This window comes from Hyperolius riggenbachi, chromosome 5 (assembly GCF_040937935.1).
Source record: "Hyperolius riggenbachi isolate aHypRig1 chromosome 5, aHypRig1.pri, whole genome shotgun sequence".
NCBI classification, from domain to species: domain Eukaryota; kingdom Metazoa; phylum Chordata; class Amphibia; order Anura; family Hyperoliidae; genus Hyperolius; species Hyperolius riggenbachi.
Genome location: NC_090650.1, coordinates 447,295,456 through 447,313,641, shown reverse-complemented (window position 1 = coordinate 447,313,641; position 18,186 = coordinate 447,295,456). Strand labels below are relative to the sequence as shown.

Here is an 18,186-nt window from a genome sequence, read left to right as displayed (position 1 = left end):
ATTGGAGGGGACACAACAAAATAAGGGAACGGTTTTACGCTTGGGACAAATTTGAGTTTTAGTCTAAAGACTGAGATCAAATGGCCTGAATTGTGATTTTAATCTGAATTGTTTTATTGATAACTCATGATTGTTTTTAGTTCCTTTGGGGATTTTGTTTCTGTTTGTGTAATGTCCACTAGATGGCGCTGGGAACTGTGTAATCCATTCAATATAGGTTTTTGCATATGCAGTATTACAACAGCTTGTTTCATTTGCCTCACACTAAGGTCACCTATACCCTGTTTTACTCTGTTTTTACCCAAGTTCACCTTTACCATTCATCTTTTGTATCAGCACGCTTATTTGATGCTTTTTGTATGTCCTGTTTATGCCTATCTCTGCTGGGATTTTAAATGGGTTTGGGATGTTAGACAGCATCTTAATCCACATTGCCTTAACCTTACTGCTCTTTATTTGCTTCCAAATGGCTCCTGCCGCCTATTATACGCGGCATGATTTGGCAATTTAAATATTGGCATGATGTCACTTTAAATCTTGGCCGCCGGTGTGGCTGGTTATATCCTCCAATCACCGCCGCAAGCACAGCACTACATTTCCCATGGTGCAGCACTCTGTATGTATGCCACTTGGGATAGGTTTTCACCTATCAGAGCTGTCACTTGCCGGGAGTATTACCCGCCCCCCTTCCTTGACATCACATCACCATGTGATCTTTCCTGACCACACACAACATGGGCTTCTAGTTTCAGCCAATTGCGGAGACTCCTCCAGCCCGCTCCCCACATGACCCGCATGAGCCAATCAGAAGCTCCCAGCGTTAGGCTACGGCCACATTCACTATGCAGCCACACGGAGCCGTGCTCTGAGCTACCTGGTTGGTAGAGTCATTCCTTCATACGCTGCTCAAATGAATGAAACCTTCTTATTAAATACTTCATTCGTTACATGAATAAATGTCCTGACAACAAAATCACACAAATTATCAATGGAAATCAAATATATCAATCCATAGAGGTCTGGAGTTGGAGTGGCACTCTTAAAGTGGAAAAAAACTCTACAGGCTGATCCACTTGAGGACCCACCCTTTACCCCCCCTTAAGGACCAGCGCTGTTTCAGCTGATCTGTGCTGGGTGGGCTCTGCAGCCCCCAGCACAGATCAGCGTGCAGGCAGAGCGACCAGATCGCCCCCCTTTTTTCCCCACTAGGGGGATGATGTGCTGGGGGGGTCTGATCGCTCCTGCCTGCCGGGTGTTGCGGGGGGGGGGGCACCTCAAAGCCCCCCTCCGCGGCGAAATCCTCCCCCTCCCTCTCCTACCTGGCCCCCCCTGGAGATCCGGGCTGCACAGGACGCTATCCGTCCTGTGCAGCCAGTGACAGGCTGTCTCCTGTCACATGGCGGCGATCCCCGGCCGCTGATTGGCCGGGGATCACCGATCTGCCTTACGGCGCTGCTGCGCAGCAGCGCCGTACAATGTAAACAAAGCGGATTATTTCCGCTTGTGTTTACATTTAGCCTGCGAGCCGCCATCGGCGGCCCGCAGGCTATTCACGGAGCCCCCCGCCGTGAATTGACAGGAAGCAGCCGCTCGCACGAGCAGCTGCTTCCTGATTAATCAGCCTGCAGCTGGCGACGCAATACTGCGTCGCTGGTCCTGCAGCTGCCACTTTGCCGACGCACGGTATAAGCGTGCGGTCGGCAAGTGGTTAAAACAAGACAAAATGCGTCTCAGTAGTGTGTGTGGCCTCCACGTGCCTGTGTGACCTCCCTACAACGCCTGGCCATGCTCCTGATGAGGTGGCGGATGGTCTCCTGAGAGATCTCCTCCCAGACCTGGACTAATGCATCCACCATCTCCTGGACAGTCTGTGGTGCAACGTAGTGTTGGTGGATGGAGCGAGACATGATGTCCCAGATGTGCTCAGCTGGATTCAGGTCTTGGGCAAGACTCCTTAACACTGCAGGCTGGTCCCTTAAGCGCCCCTAGTGGTTGCAGCTCTTTAGAGTTTTGAGTCCAACAGGAGAAAAGCGCTACACAAATGTTATTATTATTATTAATATGGCTTCACAATTGCTAGGCTTTGGCTGCAGTTATAGGATATCCGAGGTGAATAAGATTGTAAGAACGGGTGGAGCAGACATGTACAGGGGACAGTTCTCATGCCCACCACCAGGGATGGGCTTTAGAGTCCAGAAGGACTCACACTCTGAATTCAAATGAAATCTAATGACGCCGGATGGGGGTGGGGGGGGGAGAGGGATGTGGTTTAACTTACCCAGAAATCATCAGGGACATCTGCGTTCTATTATGTTCTATTACGCATCATAGGCGTAATGACAGCCGCACTCCATGACTCACTATCGCGCTTCCTCCTTCCTGAAGACTTCTGGTTAACCCCACGTTGCCTGTGGTCCCACCTGAAGTCATTATACTTCATTTGAATTCCGAATTTGAGTCCCTCTGAACTGGAAGCCCATCCCTGCCCACCGCTCACCTCTGCCCCCTCTGTTCTCTCCTATAAGCCATTACAAGCTGCAGCAGTCAGTGATCCGGCAGCGATCTGCGCATGAGTCGACTCATAGTGCGCATGTTCGGATATTCTTTAAATGTCTTTTATATTAAATACATCATGGAAAATACATTGTGATATTAAAAATTGAGGCTTTGGAGGCACCATAAACGGAGAAGTTGAATGATTTTTGAACAGCGAGGAGAACGCCAGCGCATACCGCTAAGGCTGCATCTGAAATGACCACCAGCTCAGTGTACAGCACCTAAATAGATTTTCTGCACACTTTGCATTCAAATCAGATGCAAATCATATGCAAATCTGCTACTACTTATTATGCAAACAGGAAACTCAGGAGGAGGGGCTGGGAGCAGCTCTTCTTGGATGCAGGGCATGCATTTTTCAGTCTGACAGAGGCGGTGTATGCCTGAATGATTTTTGAACCAACACCACAGCCCTGAGTAGCAGAAGGTACGGTACTGCAGGATAGCCCCTCCTGTGCTGTCACACAGACCACACCCCTGAATATCTGTAGGAGCAGTACTGCAGGGTAGCCCCTCCTGTGCTGTCACACACAGACCACACCCCTGAATAGTAGTAGGAGCAGTACTGCAGGGTAGCCCCTCCTGTGCTGTCACACACAGACCACACCCCTGAATATCAGAAGAAGCAGTACTGCAGGGTAGCCCCTCCTGTGCTGTCACACAGACCACACCCCTGAATATCTGTAGGAGCAGTACTGCAGGGTAGCCCCTCCTGTGCTGTCACACACAGACCACACCCCTGAATATCTGTAGGAGCAGTACTGCAGGGTAGCCCCTCCTGTGCTGTCACACACAGAACACACCCCTGAATAGCAGTAGGAGCAGTACTGCAGGGTAGCCACTCCTGTGCTGTCACACACAGAACACACCCCTGAATAGCAGTAGGAGCAGTACTGCAGGATAGCCACTCCTGTGCTGTCACACACAGACCACACCCCTGAATAGCAGTAGGAACAGTACTGCAGGGTAGCCCCTCCTGTGCTGTCACATGCAGACCACACTCCTGAATAGCAGTAGGAGCAGTACTGCAGGGTAGCCCCTTCTGTGCTGTCACATGTAGACCACACCCCTGAATAGCAGAAGGAGCAGTACTGCAGGGTAGCCCCTCCTGTGCTGTCACACGCAGACCACACCCCTGAATAGCAGTAAGCGCAGTACTGCAGAATAGCCCCTCATGTGCTGTCACACACAGACCACACCCCTGAATTGTAGTAGGAGCAGTACTGTAGGGTAGCCCTTCCTGTGCTGTCACACGCAGACCACACCCCTGAATAGCAGTAAGCGCAGTACTGCAGGGTAGCCCCTCCTGTGCTGTCACACACAGACCACACCCCTGAATAGCAGTAGGAGCAGTACTGTAGGGTAGCCCTTCCTGTGCTGTCACACGCAGACCACACCCCTGAATAGCAGTAGGAGAAGTACTGCAGGGTAGCCCCTCTTGTACTGTCAAACGCAGACCACACCCCTGAATAGCAGTAGGAGAAGTACTGCAGGGTAGCCCCTCCTGTACTGTCACACACAGACCACACCCCTGAATATCAGAAGAAGCAGTACTGCAGGGTAGCCCGTCCTGTGCTGTCACACAGACCACACCCCCGAAAAGCAGAAGGAGCAGTACTGCAGGGTAGCCCCTCCTGTGCTGTCACACACAGACCACACCCCTGAATATCTGTAGGAGCAGTACTGCAGGGTAGCCCCTCCTGTGCTGTCTCACACAGACCACACCCCTGAATAGCAGTAGGAGCAGTACTGCAGGATAGCCACTCCTGTGCTGTCACACGCAGACCACACCCCTGAATAGCAGTAGGAGAAGTACTGCAGGGTAGCCCCTCCTGTACTGTCAAACGCAGACCACACCCCTGAATAGCAGTAGGAGAAGTACTGCAGGGTAGCCCCTCCTGTGCTGTCACACACAGACCACACCCCTGAATAGCAGTAGGAGCCGTACTGCAGGGTACCCCCTCCTGCGCTGTCACACACAGACCACACCCCTGAAAAGCAGTAGGAGCAGTACTGCAGGGTAGCCCCTCCTGCGCTGTCACACACAGACCACACCCCTGAACAGTGGTAGGAGCAGTACTGCAGGGTAGCCCCTCCTGCGCTGTCACACACAGACCACACCCCTGAATAGCAGTAGGAACAGTACTGCAGGGTAGACCCTCCTGTGCTGTCACACGCAGACCACACCCCTGAATAGCAGTAGTAACAGTACTGCAGGGTAGCCCCTTCTGTGCTGTCACATGCAGACCACACCTCTGAATAGCAGAAGGAGCAGTAATGCAGGGTAGCCCCTCCTTTGCTGTCACACGCAGACCACACCCCTGACTAGCAGTAGGCGCAGTACTGCAGGGTAGCCCCTCCTGTGCTGTCACACACAGACCACACCCCTGAATAGCAGTAGGAGCAGTACTGCAGGGTAGACCCTCCTGCTTTCACACACAGACCACACCCCTGAATAGCAGTAGGAGCAGTACTGCAGGATAGCCCCGCCTCTGCTGTCACACACAGACCACACCCCTGAATAGCAGTAGGAGCAGTACTGCAGGGTAGCCCCTTCTCTGCCCTCACACGCAGACCACACCCCTGAAAAGCAGAAAGAGCAGTACTGCAGGGTAGCCCCTCCTGTGCTGTCACATGCAGACCACACCCCTGAATAGCAGTAGGAGCAGTACTGCAGGGTAGCCCCTCCTGTGCTGTCACATGCAGACCACACCCCTGAATAGCAGTAGGAGCAGTACTGCAGGGTAGCCCCTCCTGTGCTGTCACACGCAGACCACACCCCTGAATAGCAGTAGGAGCAGTACTGCAGGATAGCCCCTCCTCCGCTGTCACACACAGACCACACCCCTGAATAGCAGTAGGAGCAGTACTGCAGGGTAGCCCCTCCTGTGCTGTCACACAGACCACACCCCTGAATAGAAGTAAGTGCAGTACTGCAGGATAGCCCCTCCTGAGCTGTCACACACAGACCGCACCACTGAATAGCAGTAGGAGCAGTACTGCAGGATAGCCCCTCCTGTGCTGTCACACACAGACCACACCCCTGAATATCAGTAGGAACAGTACTGCAGGGTAGCCCCTACTGTGCTGTCACACAGACCACACCCCTGAATAGAAGTAGGTGCGGTACTGCAGGATATCCCCTCCTGAGCTGTCACACACAGACCGCACCACTGAATAGCAGTAGGAGCAGTACTGCAGGGTAGCCCCTCCTGCGCTGTCGCACACAGACCACACCCCTGAACAGCAGTAGGAGCAATACTGCAGGATAGCCCCTCCTCCGCTGTCACACACAGACCACACCCCTAAATAGCAGTAGGAGCAGTACTGCAGGATAGCCCCTCCTCCGCTGTCACACACAGACCACACCCCTGAATAGCAGTAGGTGCAGTGCTGCAGGGTAGCCCCTCCTGCGCTGTCACACACAGACCACACCCCTGAATAGCAGTAGGAGCAGTGCTGCAGGATAGTCCCTCCTGTGCTGTCACACACAGACCACACCCCTGAATAGCAGTAGGAGCAGTACTGCAGGGTAGCCCCTCCTATGCTGTCACACACAGACCACACCCCTGAACAGTAGTAGATGCAGTACTGCAGGGTAGCCCCTCCTGTGCTGTCACACACAGACCACACCCCTGAATATCAGTAGGTGCAGTACTGCAGGGTAGCCCCTCCTGTGCTGTCACACACAGATCAGACCCCGGAATAGCAGTAGGAGCAGTACTGCAGGGTAGCCCCTCCTGTGCTGTCACATGTAGACCACACCCCTGAATAGCAGTAGGAGCAGTGCTGCAGGATAGTCCCTCCTGTGCTTTCACACACAGACCACACCCCTGAATAGCAGTAGGAGCAGTACTGCAGGGTAGCCCCTCCTATGCTGTCACACACAGACCACACCCCTGAACAGTAGTAGATGCAGTACTGCAGGGTAGCCCCTCCTGTGCTGTCACACACAGACCACACCCCTGAATATCAGTAGGTGCAGTACTGCAGGGTAGCCCCTCCTGTGCTGTCACACACAGATCACACCCCGGAATAGCAGTAGGAGCAGTACTGCAGGATAGCCCCGCCTTTGCTGTCACACACAGACCACACCCCTGAATAGCAGTAGGAGCAGTACTGCAGGGTAGCCCCTCCTGTGCTGTCACACGCAGACCACACCCCTGAATAGCAGTAGGAGCAGTACTGCAGGGTAGCCCCTCCTGTGCTGTCACACAGACCACACCCCTGAATATCTGTAGGAGCAGTACTGTAGGGTAGCCCCTCCTATGCTTTCACACACAGACCACACCCCTGAATATCTGTAGGAGCAGTACTGCAGGGTAGCCCCTCCTGTGCAGTCACACACAGAACACACCCCTGAATAGCAGTAGGAGCAGTACTGCAGGATAGCCACTCCTGTGCTGTCACACACAGAACACACCCCTGAATAGCAGTAGGAGCAGTACTGCAGGATAGCCACTCCTGTGCTGTCACACACAGACCACACCCCTGAATAGCAGTAGGAACAGTACTGCAGGGTAGCCCCTCCTGTGCTGTCACATGCAGACCACACTCCTGAATAGCAGTACTGCAGGGTAGCCCCTTCTGTGCTGTCACATGTAGACCACACCCCTGAATAGCAGAAGGAGCAGTACTGCAGGGTAGCCCCTCCTGTGCTGTCACACGCAGACCACACCCCTGAATAGCAGTAAGCGCAGTACTGCAGAATAGCCCCTCATGTGCTGTCACACACAGACCACACCCCTGAATTGTAGTAGAAGTACTGCAGGGTAGCCCCTCCTGTGCTGTCACACACAGACCACACCCCTGAATAGCAGTAGGAGCAGTACTGTAGGGTAGCCCTTCCTGTGCTGTCACACGCAGACCAGAAGTACTGTGCTGTCACACGCAGACCAGAAGTAGAAGTACTGCAAGGTAGCCCCTTCTGTGCTGTCACATGCAGACCACACCTCTGAATGGCAGAAGGAGCAGTAATTCAGGGTAGCCCCTCCTTTGCTGTCACACGCAGACCACACCGCTGACTAGCAGTAGGCGCAGTACTGCAGGGTAGCCCCTCCTGTGCTGTCACACACAGACCACACCCCTGAATAGCAGTAGGAGCAGTACTGCAGGATAGCCCCGCCTCTGCTGTCACACACAGACCACACCCCTGAATAGCAGTAGGAGCAGTACTGCAGGATAGCCCCGCCTCTGCTGTCACACACAGACCACACCCCTGAATAGCAGTAGGAGCAGTACTGCAGGGTAGCCCCTCCTGTGCTGTCACACGCAGACCACACCCCTGAATAGCAGTAGGAGCAGTACTGCAGGGTAGCCCCTCCTGTGCTGTCGCACGCAGACCACACCCCTGAATAGCAGTAGGAGCAGTACTGCAGGGTAGCCCCTCCTGTGCTGTCACACGCAGACCACACCCCTGCATAGCAGTAGGAGCAGTACTGCAGGATAGCCCCTCCTCCGCTGTCACACACAGACCACACCCCTGAATAGCAGTAGGAGCAGTACTGCAGGGTAGCCCCTCCTGTGCTGTCACACAGACCACACCCCTGAATAGAAGTAGGTGCAGTACTGCAGGATAGCCCCTCCTGAGCTGTCACACACAGACCGCACCACTGAATAGCAGTAGGAGCAGTACTGCAGGATAGCCCCTCCTGTGCTGTCACACACAGACCACACCCCTGAGTATCAGTAGGAGCAGTACTGCAGGGTAGCCCCTACTGTGCTGTCACACAGACCACACCCCTGAATAGAAGTAGGTGCGTTACTGCAGGATAGCCCCTCCTGAGCTGTCACACACAGACCGCACCACTGAATAGCAGTAGGAGCAGTGCTGCAGGATAGTCCCTCCTGTGCTTTCACACACAGACCACACCCCTGAATAGCAGTAGGAGCAGTACTGCAGGGTAGCCCCTCCTATGCTGTCACACACAGACCACACCCCTGAACAGTAGTAGATGCAGTACTGCAGGGTAGCCCCTCCTGTGCTGTCACACACAGACCACACCCCTGAATATCAGTAGATGCAGTACTGCAGGGTAGCCCCTCCTGTGCTGTCACACACAGATCACACCCCTGAATAGCAGAAGGAGCAGTACTGCAGGGTAGCCCCTCCTGCACTGTCACACACAGACCACACCCCGGAATAGCAGTAGGAGCAGTACTGCAGGATAGTCCCGCCTCTGCTGTCACACACAGACCACACCCCTGAATAGCAGTAGGAGCAGTACTGCAGGGTAGCCCCTCCTGTGCTGTCACACGCAGTCCACACCCCTGAATAGTAGTAGGAGCATTACTGCAGGGTAGCCCCTCCTGTGCTGTCACACGCAGACCACACCCCTGAATAGCAGTAGGAGCAGTACTGCAGGATAGCCCCTCCTCCGCTGTCACACACAGACCACACCCCTGAATAGCAGTAGGAGCAGTACTGCAGGGTAGCCCCTCCTGTACTGTCTCACGCAGTCCACACCCCTGAATAGTAGTAGGAGCAGTACTGCAGGGTAGCCCCTCCTGTGCTGTCACACGCAGACCACACCCCTGAATAGCAGTAGGAGCAGTACTGCAGGATAGCCCCTCCTCCGCTGTCACACACAGACCACACCCCTGAATAGCAGTAGGAGCAGTACTGCAGGGTAGCCCCTCCTGTGCTGTCACACAGACCACACCCCTGAATAGAAGTAGGTGCAGTACTGCAGGATAGCCCCTCCTGAGCTGTCGCACACAGACCGCACCACTGAATAGCAGTAGGAGCAGTACTGCAGGATAGCCCCTCCTGTGCTGTCACACACAGACCACACCCCTGAATATCAGTAGGAGCAGTACTGCAGGGTAGCCCCTACTGTGCTGTCACACAGACCACACCCCTGAATAGAAGTAGGTGCGGTACTGCAGGATAGCCCCTCCTGAGCTGTCACACACAGACCGCACCACTGAATAGCAGTAGGAGCAGTACTGCAGGGTAGCCCCTCCTGCGCTGTCGCACACAGACCACACCGCTGAACAGCAGTAGGAGCAGTACTGCAGGATAGTCCCTCCTCCGCTGTCACACACAGACCAAACCCCTGAATAGCAGTAGGAGCAGTACTGCAGGATAGCCCCTCCTCCGCTGTCACACACAGACCACACCCCTGAACAGTAGTAGATGCAGTACTGCAGGGTAGCCCCTCCTGTGCTGTCACACACAGACCACACCCCTGAATATCAGTAGGTGCAGTACTGCAGGGTAGCCCCTCCTGTGCTGTCACACACAGATCACACCCCCGAATAGCAGAAGGAGCAGTATTGCAGGGTAGCCCCTCCTGCACTGTCACACACAGACCACACCCCGGAATTGCAGTACTGCAGGGTAGCACCTCCTGTTCTGTCGCACACAGATCACACCCCTGAAAAGCAGGAGGAGCAGTACTGCAAGATAGCCCCACCTGTGCTGTCACACACAGACTACACCCCTGAATAGCAGTAGGAGCAGTACTGCAGGATAGCCCCACCTGTGCTGTTACACAGAGACCACACCCCTGAATAGCAGTAGGAGCAGTACTGCAGGGTAGCCCCTCCTGTGCTGTCACACGCAGACCACACCCCTGAATAGCAGTAGGAGCAGTACTGCAGGGTAGCCCCTCCTGTGCTGTCACACACAGACCACACCCCTGAACAGTAGTAGGAGCAATACTGCAGGGTAGTCCCTCCTATGCTGTCACACTTAAACCACACCCCTGAATATCAGTAGGTGCAGTACTGCAGGGTAGCCCCTCCTGGGCTGTCACACACAGATCACACCGCTGAGTAGAAGTAGGTGCAGTACTGCAGGGTAGCCCCTCCTGGGCTGTCACACACCACACCCCTGAATAGCGGTACTGCAGGGTGGTCCTCCTGAGCTGTGTCACGTGCGTATCACCCACTGTGTGAGGAGGGTGACATCTTGTGTTCTGTTCTGCAGATTGACACCAAGGAACAGCAGATAAAGGAAGCCAAGAAAGAACTGAAGGCTGCAAAAGCAGATCATAAAAACCGGAACACAGAAAAAACCAAGAAGTGAGAATAGTTTTATTCTTGTAGTTGGTGGGATCTATGTGACATCAGTGACACATGACTCTGTGTGTGCAGGTAGTTGGATAGAAGAAGCAGTCTGATAGGCTGGGGGGAGGGGTTATTGGTGTGACATCAGTGACACATGACTGTGTGTGTGCGGGGAGTTGGAGAAGAAGCAGCAGTGTGATAGACTGGGGGAGGGGTTATTGGTGTGACATCAGTAACACATGACTCTGTGTGGAGGGAGTTGGAGAAGCAGCAGTGTGATAGACTGGGGGAGGGGTTTTTGGTGTGACATCGGTAACACATGACTCTCTGTGTGTGCAGGGAGTTGAAGAAGAAGCAGTGTGATAGGCTGGGGGAGGGGTTATTGGTGTGACATCAGTGACACATGACTGTGTGTGTGCAGGGAGTTGGAGCAGAAGCAGCAGTGTGATAGGCTGGGGGAGGGGTTATTGGTGTGACTTCAGTGACACATGACTGTGTGTGCAGGGAGTTGGAGAAGAAGCAGCAGTGTGATAGGCTGGGGGAGGGGTTATTGGTGTGACATCAGTGACACATGACTGTGTGTGTGCAGGGAGTTGGAGAAGAAGCAGCAGTGTGATAGGCTGGGGGAGGGGTTATTGGTGTGACTTCAGTGACACATGACTGTGTGTGCAGGGAGTTGGAGAAGAAGCAGCAGTGTGATAGGCTGGGGGAGGGGTTATTGGTGTGACATCAGTGACACATGACTGTGTGTGTGCAGGGAGTTGGAGAAGAAGCAGCAGTGTTATAGGCTGGGGGAGGGGTTATTGGTGTGACATCAGTGACACATGACTGTATGTGTGCAGGGAGTTGGAGGAGAAGAAGCAGCAGTGTGATAGGCTGGGGGAGGGGTTATTGGTGTGACATCAGTGACACATGACTGTGTGTGTGCAGGGAGTTGGAGAAGAAGCAGCAGTGTGATAGGCTGGGGGAGGGGTTATTGGTGTTACATCAGTGACACGTGACTCTGTGTGTGCAGGGAGTTGAAGAAGAAGAAGCAGTGTGATAGGCTGGGGGAGGGGTTATTGGTGTTACATCAGTGACACGTGACTCTGTGTGTGCAGGGAGTTGGAGGAGAAGAAGCAGTGTGATAGGCTGGGGGAGGGGTTATTGGTGTGACATCAGTGACACATGACTCTGTGTGTGCAGGGAGTTGGAGAAGAAGCAGTGTGATAGGCTGGGGGAGGGGTTATTGGTGTGACATCAGTGACACATGACTCTGGGTGTGCCGGGAGTTTGAGAAGAAGCAGCAGTGTGATAGGCTAGGGGAGGGGTTATTGGTGTGACATCAGTGACACATGACTCTGGGTGTGCAGGGAGTTGGAGAAGAAGCAGTGTGATAGGCTGGGGGGAGGGGTTATTGGTGTGACATCGGTAACACATGACTCTGTGTGTGCAGGGAGTTGGAGAAGAAGCAGTGTGATAGGCTGGGGGAGGGGTTATTGGTGTGACATCAGTGACACATGACTCTGGGTGTGCCGGGAGTTTGAGAAGAAGCAGCAGTGTGATAGGCTAGGGGAGGGGTTATTGGTGTGACATCAGTGACACATGACTCTGGGTGTGCAGGGAGTTGGAGAAGAAGCAGTGTGATAGGCTGGGGGGAGGGGTTATTGGTGTGACATCGGTAACACATGACTCTGTGTGTGCAGGGAGTTGGAGAAGAAGCAGTGTGATAGGCTGGGGGAGGGGTTATTGGTGTGACATCAGTGACACATGACTCTGGGTGTGCCGGGAGTTTGAGAAGAAGCAGCAGTGTGATAGGCTAGGGGAGGGGTTATTGGTGTGACATCAGTGACACATGACTCTGGGTGTGCAGGGAGTTGGAGAAGAAGCAGTGTGATAGGCTGGGGGGAGGGGTTATTGGTGTGACATCGGTAACACATGACTCTGTGTGTGCAGGGAGTTGAAGAAGAAGCAGTGTGATAGGCTGGGGGAGGGTTTATTGGTGTGACATCAGTAACACATGACTCTGTGTGGAGGGAGTTGGAGAAGAAGCAATGTGATAGGCTGGGGGAGGGGTTATTGGTGTGACATCAGTGACACATGACTGTGTGTGTGCAGAGAGTTGGAGAAGAAGAAGCAGTGTGATAGGCTGGGGGAGGGGTTATTGGTGTGACATCAGTAACACATGACTCTCTACATATGTGCAGGGAGTTGGAGAAGAAGAAGAAGCAATGTGATAGGCTGGGGGGAGGGGTTATTGGTGTGACATCAGTAACACATGACTTTCTACATATGTGCAGGGAGTTGGAGAAGAAGCAGTGTGATAGGCTGGGGGGAGGATTTATTGGTGTGACTTCAGTAACACATGACTTTCTACATATGTGCAGGGAGTTGGGAAGAAGAAGCAGCAGTGTGATAGGCTGGGGGAGGGGTTATTGGTGTGACATCAGTGACACATGACTGTATGTGTGCAGGGAGTTGGAGAAGAAGAAGAAGAAGAAGCAATGTGATAGGCTGGGGGGAGGAGTTATTGGTGTGACATCAGTAACACATGACTCTCTACAAATGTGCAGGGAGTTGGAGAAGAAGCAGTGTGATAGGCTGGAGGAGGAGTTATGGGTGTGACATCAGTAACACATGACTCTGTGTGTGCAGGGAGTTGGAGAAGAAGCAGTGTGATAGGCTGGGGGAGGGGTTATTGGTGTGACCTCAGTAACACATGACTCTGTGTGTGCAGGGAGTTGGAGAAGAAGCAGTGTGATAGGCTGGGGGAGGGGTTATTGGTGTGACATCAGTGACACATGACTCTGTGTGTGCAGGGAGTTGGAGAAGAAGAAGCAGTGTGATAGGCTGGGGGAGGGGTTATTGGTGTGACATCAGTGACACATGACTGTGTGTGCAGGGAGTTGGAGAAGAAGAAGCAGTGTGATAGGCTGGGGGAGGGGTTATTGGTGTGACATCAGTAACACATGACTCTCTACATATGTGCAGGGAGTTGGAGAAGAAGAAGAAGCAATGTGATAGGCTGGCAGAGCAGCTGATGAAGCTGAAGGTCCAGGCCACAGACAAGGAGGAGAACAAACAGATCGCTCTGGGCACGTCCAAGCTAAACTACCTGGATCCAAGGATCACCGTCGCCTGGTAAGATGTGTCTCTATCCACTCACACATGCATCAGCCACTGCATAGTAACACACCCGCCTGAGAATGACTGTCCCTCTTCTGCACTATTAGCAGAGATGAGGTGGATTGCTGAGGTCCAAACTCTACCGGGGAAAATTTCCGTGAGAGATTGGTGATTGCAGACCGTCTTTGTATGTATTTGTTCAGGAGGTTTTAGTTAGCTCATTATACGGATAGTAATGGCTCCTTTCTGGCCTGTTTATTTGTAGGTGTGCTGTGATGGGTCAAGATACAGCTAGTATACGAGGGGTGGGGGACGGGTGGACTTGAGACCGGGAAAAAGCTCTGTTTGGGATGAACTGGGCTTTCAAATATTGGAATTAATTCAGCTTATTTGTAAGAAAAGGATCATTGATATTATTTATTCACTAAGCAGTGTTTCTGTTTTTTTGAAAAACGAACCTCCCTATAAGGAAGGTTCCTGATGGTGTGTGCTGATCCTCTGGCCCCTTTGCTGATCCTCTGGCCCCTTTGCTGATCCTCTGGCCCCTTTGCTGATCCTCTGGCCCCTTTGCTGATCCTCTGGCCCCTTTGCTGATCCTCTGGCCCCTGTGCTGATCCTCTGGCCCCTGTGCTGATCCTCTGGCCCCTGTGCTGATCCTCTGGCCCCTGCGCTGATCCTCTGGCCCCTTCGCTGATCCTCTGGCCCCTTCGCTGATCCTCTGGCCCCTGTGCTGATCCTCTGGCCCCTGTGCTGATCCTCTGGCCCCTGTGCTGATCCTCTGGCCCCTGTGCTGATCCTCTGGCCCCTGTGCTGATCCTCTGGCCCCTGTGCTGATCCTCTGGCCCCTGCGCTGATCCTCTGGCCCCTGCGCTGATCCTCTGGCCCCTGCGCTGATCCTCTGGCCCCTGCGCTGATCCTCTGGCCCCTGCGCTGATCCTCTGGCCCCTGCGCTGATCCTCTGGCCCCTGCGCTGATCCTCTGGCCCCTGCGCTGATCCTCTGGCCCCTGCGCTGATCCTCTGGCCCCTGCGCTGATCCTCTGGCCCCTGCGCTTGATCCTCTGGCCCCTGCGCTGATCCTCTGGCCCCTGCGCTGATCCTCTGGCCCCTGTGCTGATCCTCTGGTCCCTGCGCTTGATCCTCTGGCCCCTGCGCTGATCCTCTGGCCCCTGCGCTGATCCTCTGGCCCCAGCCCCTATCACATGCGTCATGTTTTTCACCCAACCGCCAGATTCTGCCGGCATTATTTACAGCGGGCATTGTGCACCCACGCCGAGATACATGCTGGGAGATGCCAGAACAGAGCTGTACTCACATCTAGGGACTAAATCTCCTGGTATGTATTGTGGCACGTGTGAAGAAGATGGTAGATGTCATAGGGGCCGGGGCCAGAGGATCAGTATAGGGCCCAGGGCCAGAGGATCAGCACAGGGGCCAGAGGAGCAGCACAGGGGCCGGGGCCAAGCCAGAGGGAGCAGCACAGGGGCCGGGGCCAGAGGAGCAGCACAGAGGCCAGGGCCAGAGGAGCAGCACAGGGGCCGGGGCCAAGCCAGAGGGAGCAGCACAGGGGCCGGGGCAAGAGGAGCAGCACAGAGGCCGGGGCCAGAGGAGCAGCACAGGGGCCGGGGCCAGAGGAGCAGCATAGGGGCCGCGGGGCCAGAGGATCAGCATGGGGGTCGGGGGCCAGAGGATCAGCATATAGGGCCCAGGGCCAGAGGATCAGCACAGGGGTGGGGGCCAGAGGATCAGCATAGGGGCTGGGGGCCAGAGGATCAGCTTAGGGGCCGGGGGCCAGAGGATCAGCATAGGGGCCGGGGGCCAGAGGATCAGCATAGGGGCCGGGGGCCAGAGGATCAGCATAGGGGCCAGAGGATCAGCACAGGGTCCAGAGGATCAGCACAGGGGCGGGGGCCAGAGGATCAGCACCACAAAGGTAAGTAACAGTGCTCCCCCCCCAATCCCCGTACCCAGTACGACACACACCAATCTAAACCTTCCTTATGTGGAGGCTCGGTTTTTAAAAAGATGACAGTCACTGCTCAGGTCACTCTAGAGGGAGTTTGTCTGAGGTGATTAGCGCTATGTGGGAGGTGCGTTATAGTGTAGAGGGACTTTAAGGTGTAGCTGCACTGGGTTTTCAGAAGCTGGATTTAAGCAGTATCTAAAAGCAGCCTCTCTCTGCAGATCCAGCTTTCTAGTAACTACATACCACAGTGACCACACCCTCCATCCTCCCTCTGTGGCCACACCCTCCATCCTCCCTCTGTGGCCACACCCTCCATCCTCTTAGTGGCCAGAGCAGGTCATCTACAGTGGTTTGTAAAAGTATTCGGCCCCCTTGAAGTTTTCCACATTTTGTCACATTACTGCCACAAACATGAATCAATTTTATTGGAATGCCACGTGAAAGACCAACACAAAGTGGTGTACACATGAGAAGTGGAACGAAAATCATACATGATTCCAAACATTTTTTACAAATCAATAACTGCAAAGTGGGGTGTGCGTAATTATTCAGCCCTCCTGAGTCAATACTTTGTAGAACCACCTTTTGCTACAATTACAGCTGCCAGTCTTTTAGGGTATGTCTCTACCAGCTTTGCACATCTAGAGACTGAAATCCTTGCCCATTCTTCTTTGCAAAACAGCTCCAGCTCAGTCAGATTAGATGGACAGCGTTTGTGAACAGCAGTTTTCAGATCTTGCCACAGATTCTCAATTGGATTTAGATCTGGACTTTGACTGGGCCATTCTAACACATGGATATGTTTTGTTTTAAACCATTCCATTGTTGCCCTGGCTTTATGTTTAGGGTCGTTGTCCTGCTGGAAGGTGAACCTCCACCCCAGTCTCAAGTCTTTTGCAGACTCCAAGAGGTTTTCTTCCAAAATTGCCCTGTATTTGGCTCCATCCATCTTCCCATCAACTCTGACCAGCTTCCCTGTCCCTGCTGAAGAGAAGCACCCCCGAAGCATGATGCTGCCACCACCATATTTGACAGTGGGGATGGTGTGTTCAGAGTGATGTGCAGTGTTAGTTTTCCGCTACACATTGCATTTTGGCCAAAAAGTTCCATTTTGGTCTCATCTGACCAGAGCACCTTCTTCCATGTTTGCCGTGTCCCCCACATGGCTTGTGGCAAGCTGCAAATGGGACGACTTATGCTTTTCTGTTAACAATGGCTTTCTTCTTGCCACTCTTCAATAAAGGCCAACTTTGTGCAGTGCATGACTAATAGTTGTCCTATGGACAGATTCCCCCACCTGAGCTGTAGATCTCTGCAGCTCGTCCAGAGTCACCATAGGCCTCTTGACTGCATTTCTGATCAGCGCTCTCCTTGTTCGGCCTGTGAGTTTAGGTGGACGGCCTTGTCTTGGTAGGTTTACAGTTGTGCCATACTCCTCCCATTTCTGAATGATCGCTTGAACAGTGCTCCGGGGGATATTCAAGGCTTTGGAAATCTTTTTCTAGCTTAAGCCTGCTTTAAATTTCCCAATAACATTATCCCTGACCTGTCTGGTGTGTTCTTTGGACTTCACGATGGTGTTGCTCCCAATATTCTCTTAAACAACCACTGAGGCCGTCACAGAGCAGCTGTATTTGTACTGACATTAGATTACACACAGGTGCACTCTATTTAGTCATTAGCACTCATCAGGCAATATCTATAGGCAACTGACTGCACTCAGACCAAAGAGGGCTGAATAATTACGCACACTCCACTTTGCAGTTATTTATTTGTAAAAAATGTTTGGAATCATGTATGATTTCCGTTCCACTTCTCACATGTACACCACTTTGTATTGGTCTTTCATGTGGAATTCCAGTAAAATTGATTCATGTTTGTGTCAGTAATGTGACAAAATGTGGAAAACTTCAAGGGGGCCAAATACTTTTGCAAACCACTGTATAATTGGGTGCATTTGGCTCACCTGTCTTCATTTCCGGTTTTCCAGGTGTAAGAAGTTTAGTGTGCCCATCGAGAAGATTTACAACAAGACTCAGAGGGACAAGTTTGCCTGGGCGATAGCCATGACCGATGAGGAGTTTGAGTTCTAGTCATCGTCTTCTCACTGTGACCTCTGATTGGATATTGCTGTCTCCTATGAAGACCTGATTGTGTCCAATGTGCACAAATAAACTGTTATATTGAATATTTCCAGCATTGATGAAGAACCTTCACCTCCCGACAGAGTGGCTTCTGTCTGCACCTGACTTGCCTCTGTTAGTTGTTTGCATTTATCTTCTCATTTGGTGCAGTGATCATCACATTGTAGAGCACTTATCACGTTTCTGCACCTGACAACATGGCCGCCGTGGTATCATGTGACCAGACTGAGGGGACACGGCTTGCTCAAGGCTCCGGACATCCCCCTCGGGACATGTGACCAGACAGAGGGGACACGGCTTGCTCAAGGCTCCAGTCATCCCCCCTGGTCATGTGACCAGACAGAGGGAACATGGCTTGCTCAAGGCTCTGCCCCCCCCCCCCCCCCCCAGGTCATGTGACCAGA

At 53.2% G+C, this 18,186-nt stretch overlaps 1 protein-coding gene across 8 annotated transcripts in view; it reads left to right on the top strand.

Moving 5' to 3' along the window:
- The window catches only part of LOC137519277 (DNA topoisomerase I, mitochondrial-like), a 194,147-nt gene extending 176,317 nt beyond the window's left edge, over nt 1-17,830 (top strand). For all 8 annotated transcript variants that reach the window (XM_068238193.1, XM_068238191.1, XM_068238188.1 and 5 more), the window contains 3 exons: nt 10,490-10,584; nt 13,540-13,689; nt 17,629-17,830. In XM_068238193.1, coding sequence (XP_068094294.1) covers nt 10,490-10,584; nt 13,540-13,689; nt 17,629-17,731 — 348 coding nt within the window. In that variant the 3' untranslated portion in view covers nt 17,732-17,830. The remainder of the gene's footprint in view (nt 1-10,489; nt 10,585-13,539; nt 13,690-17,628) is intronic.
- The last annotated feature ends 356 nt before the right edge of the window (nt 17,831-18,186 follow it).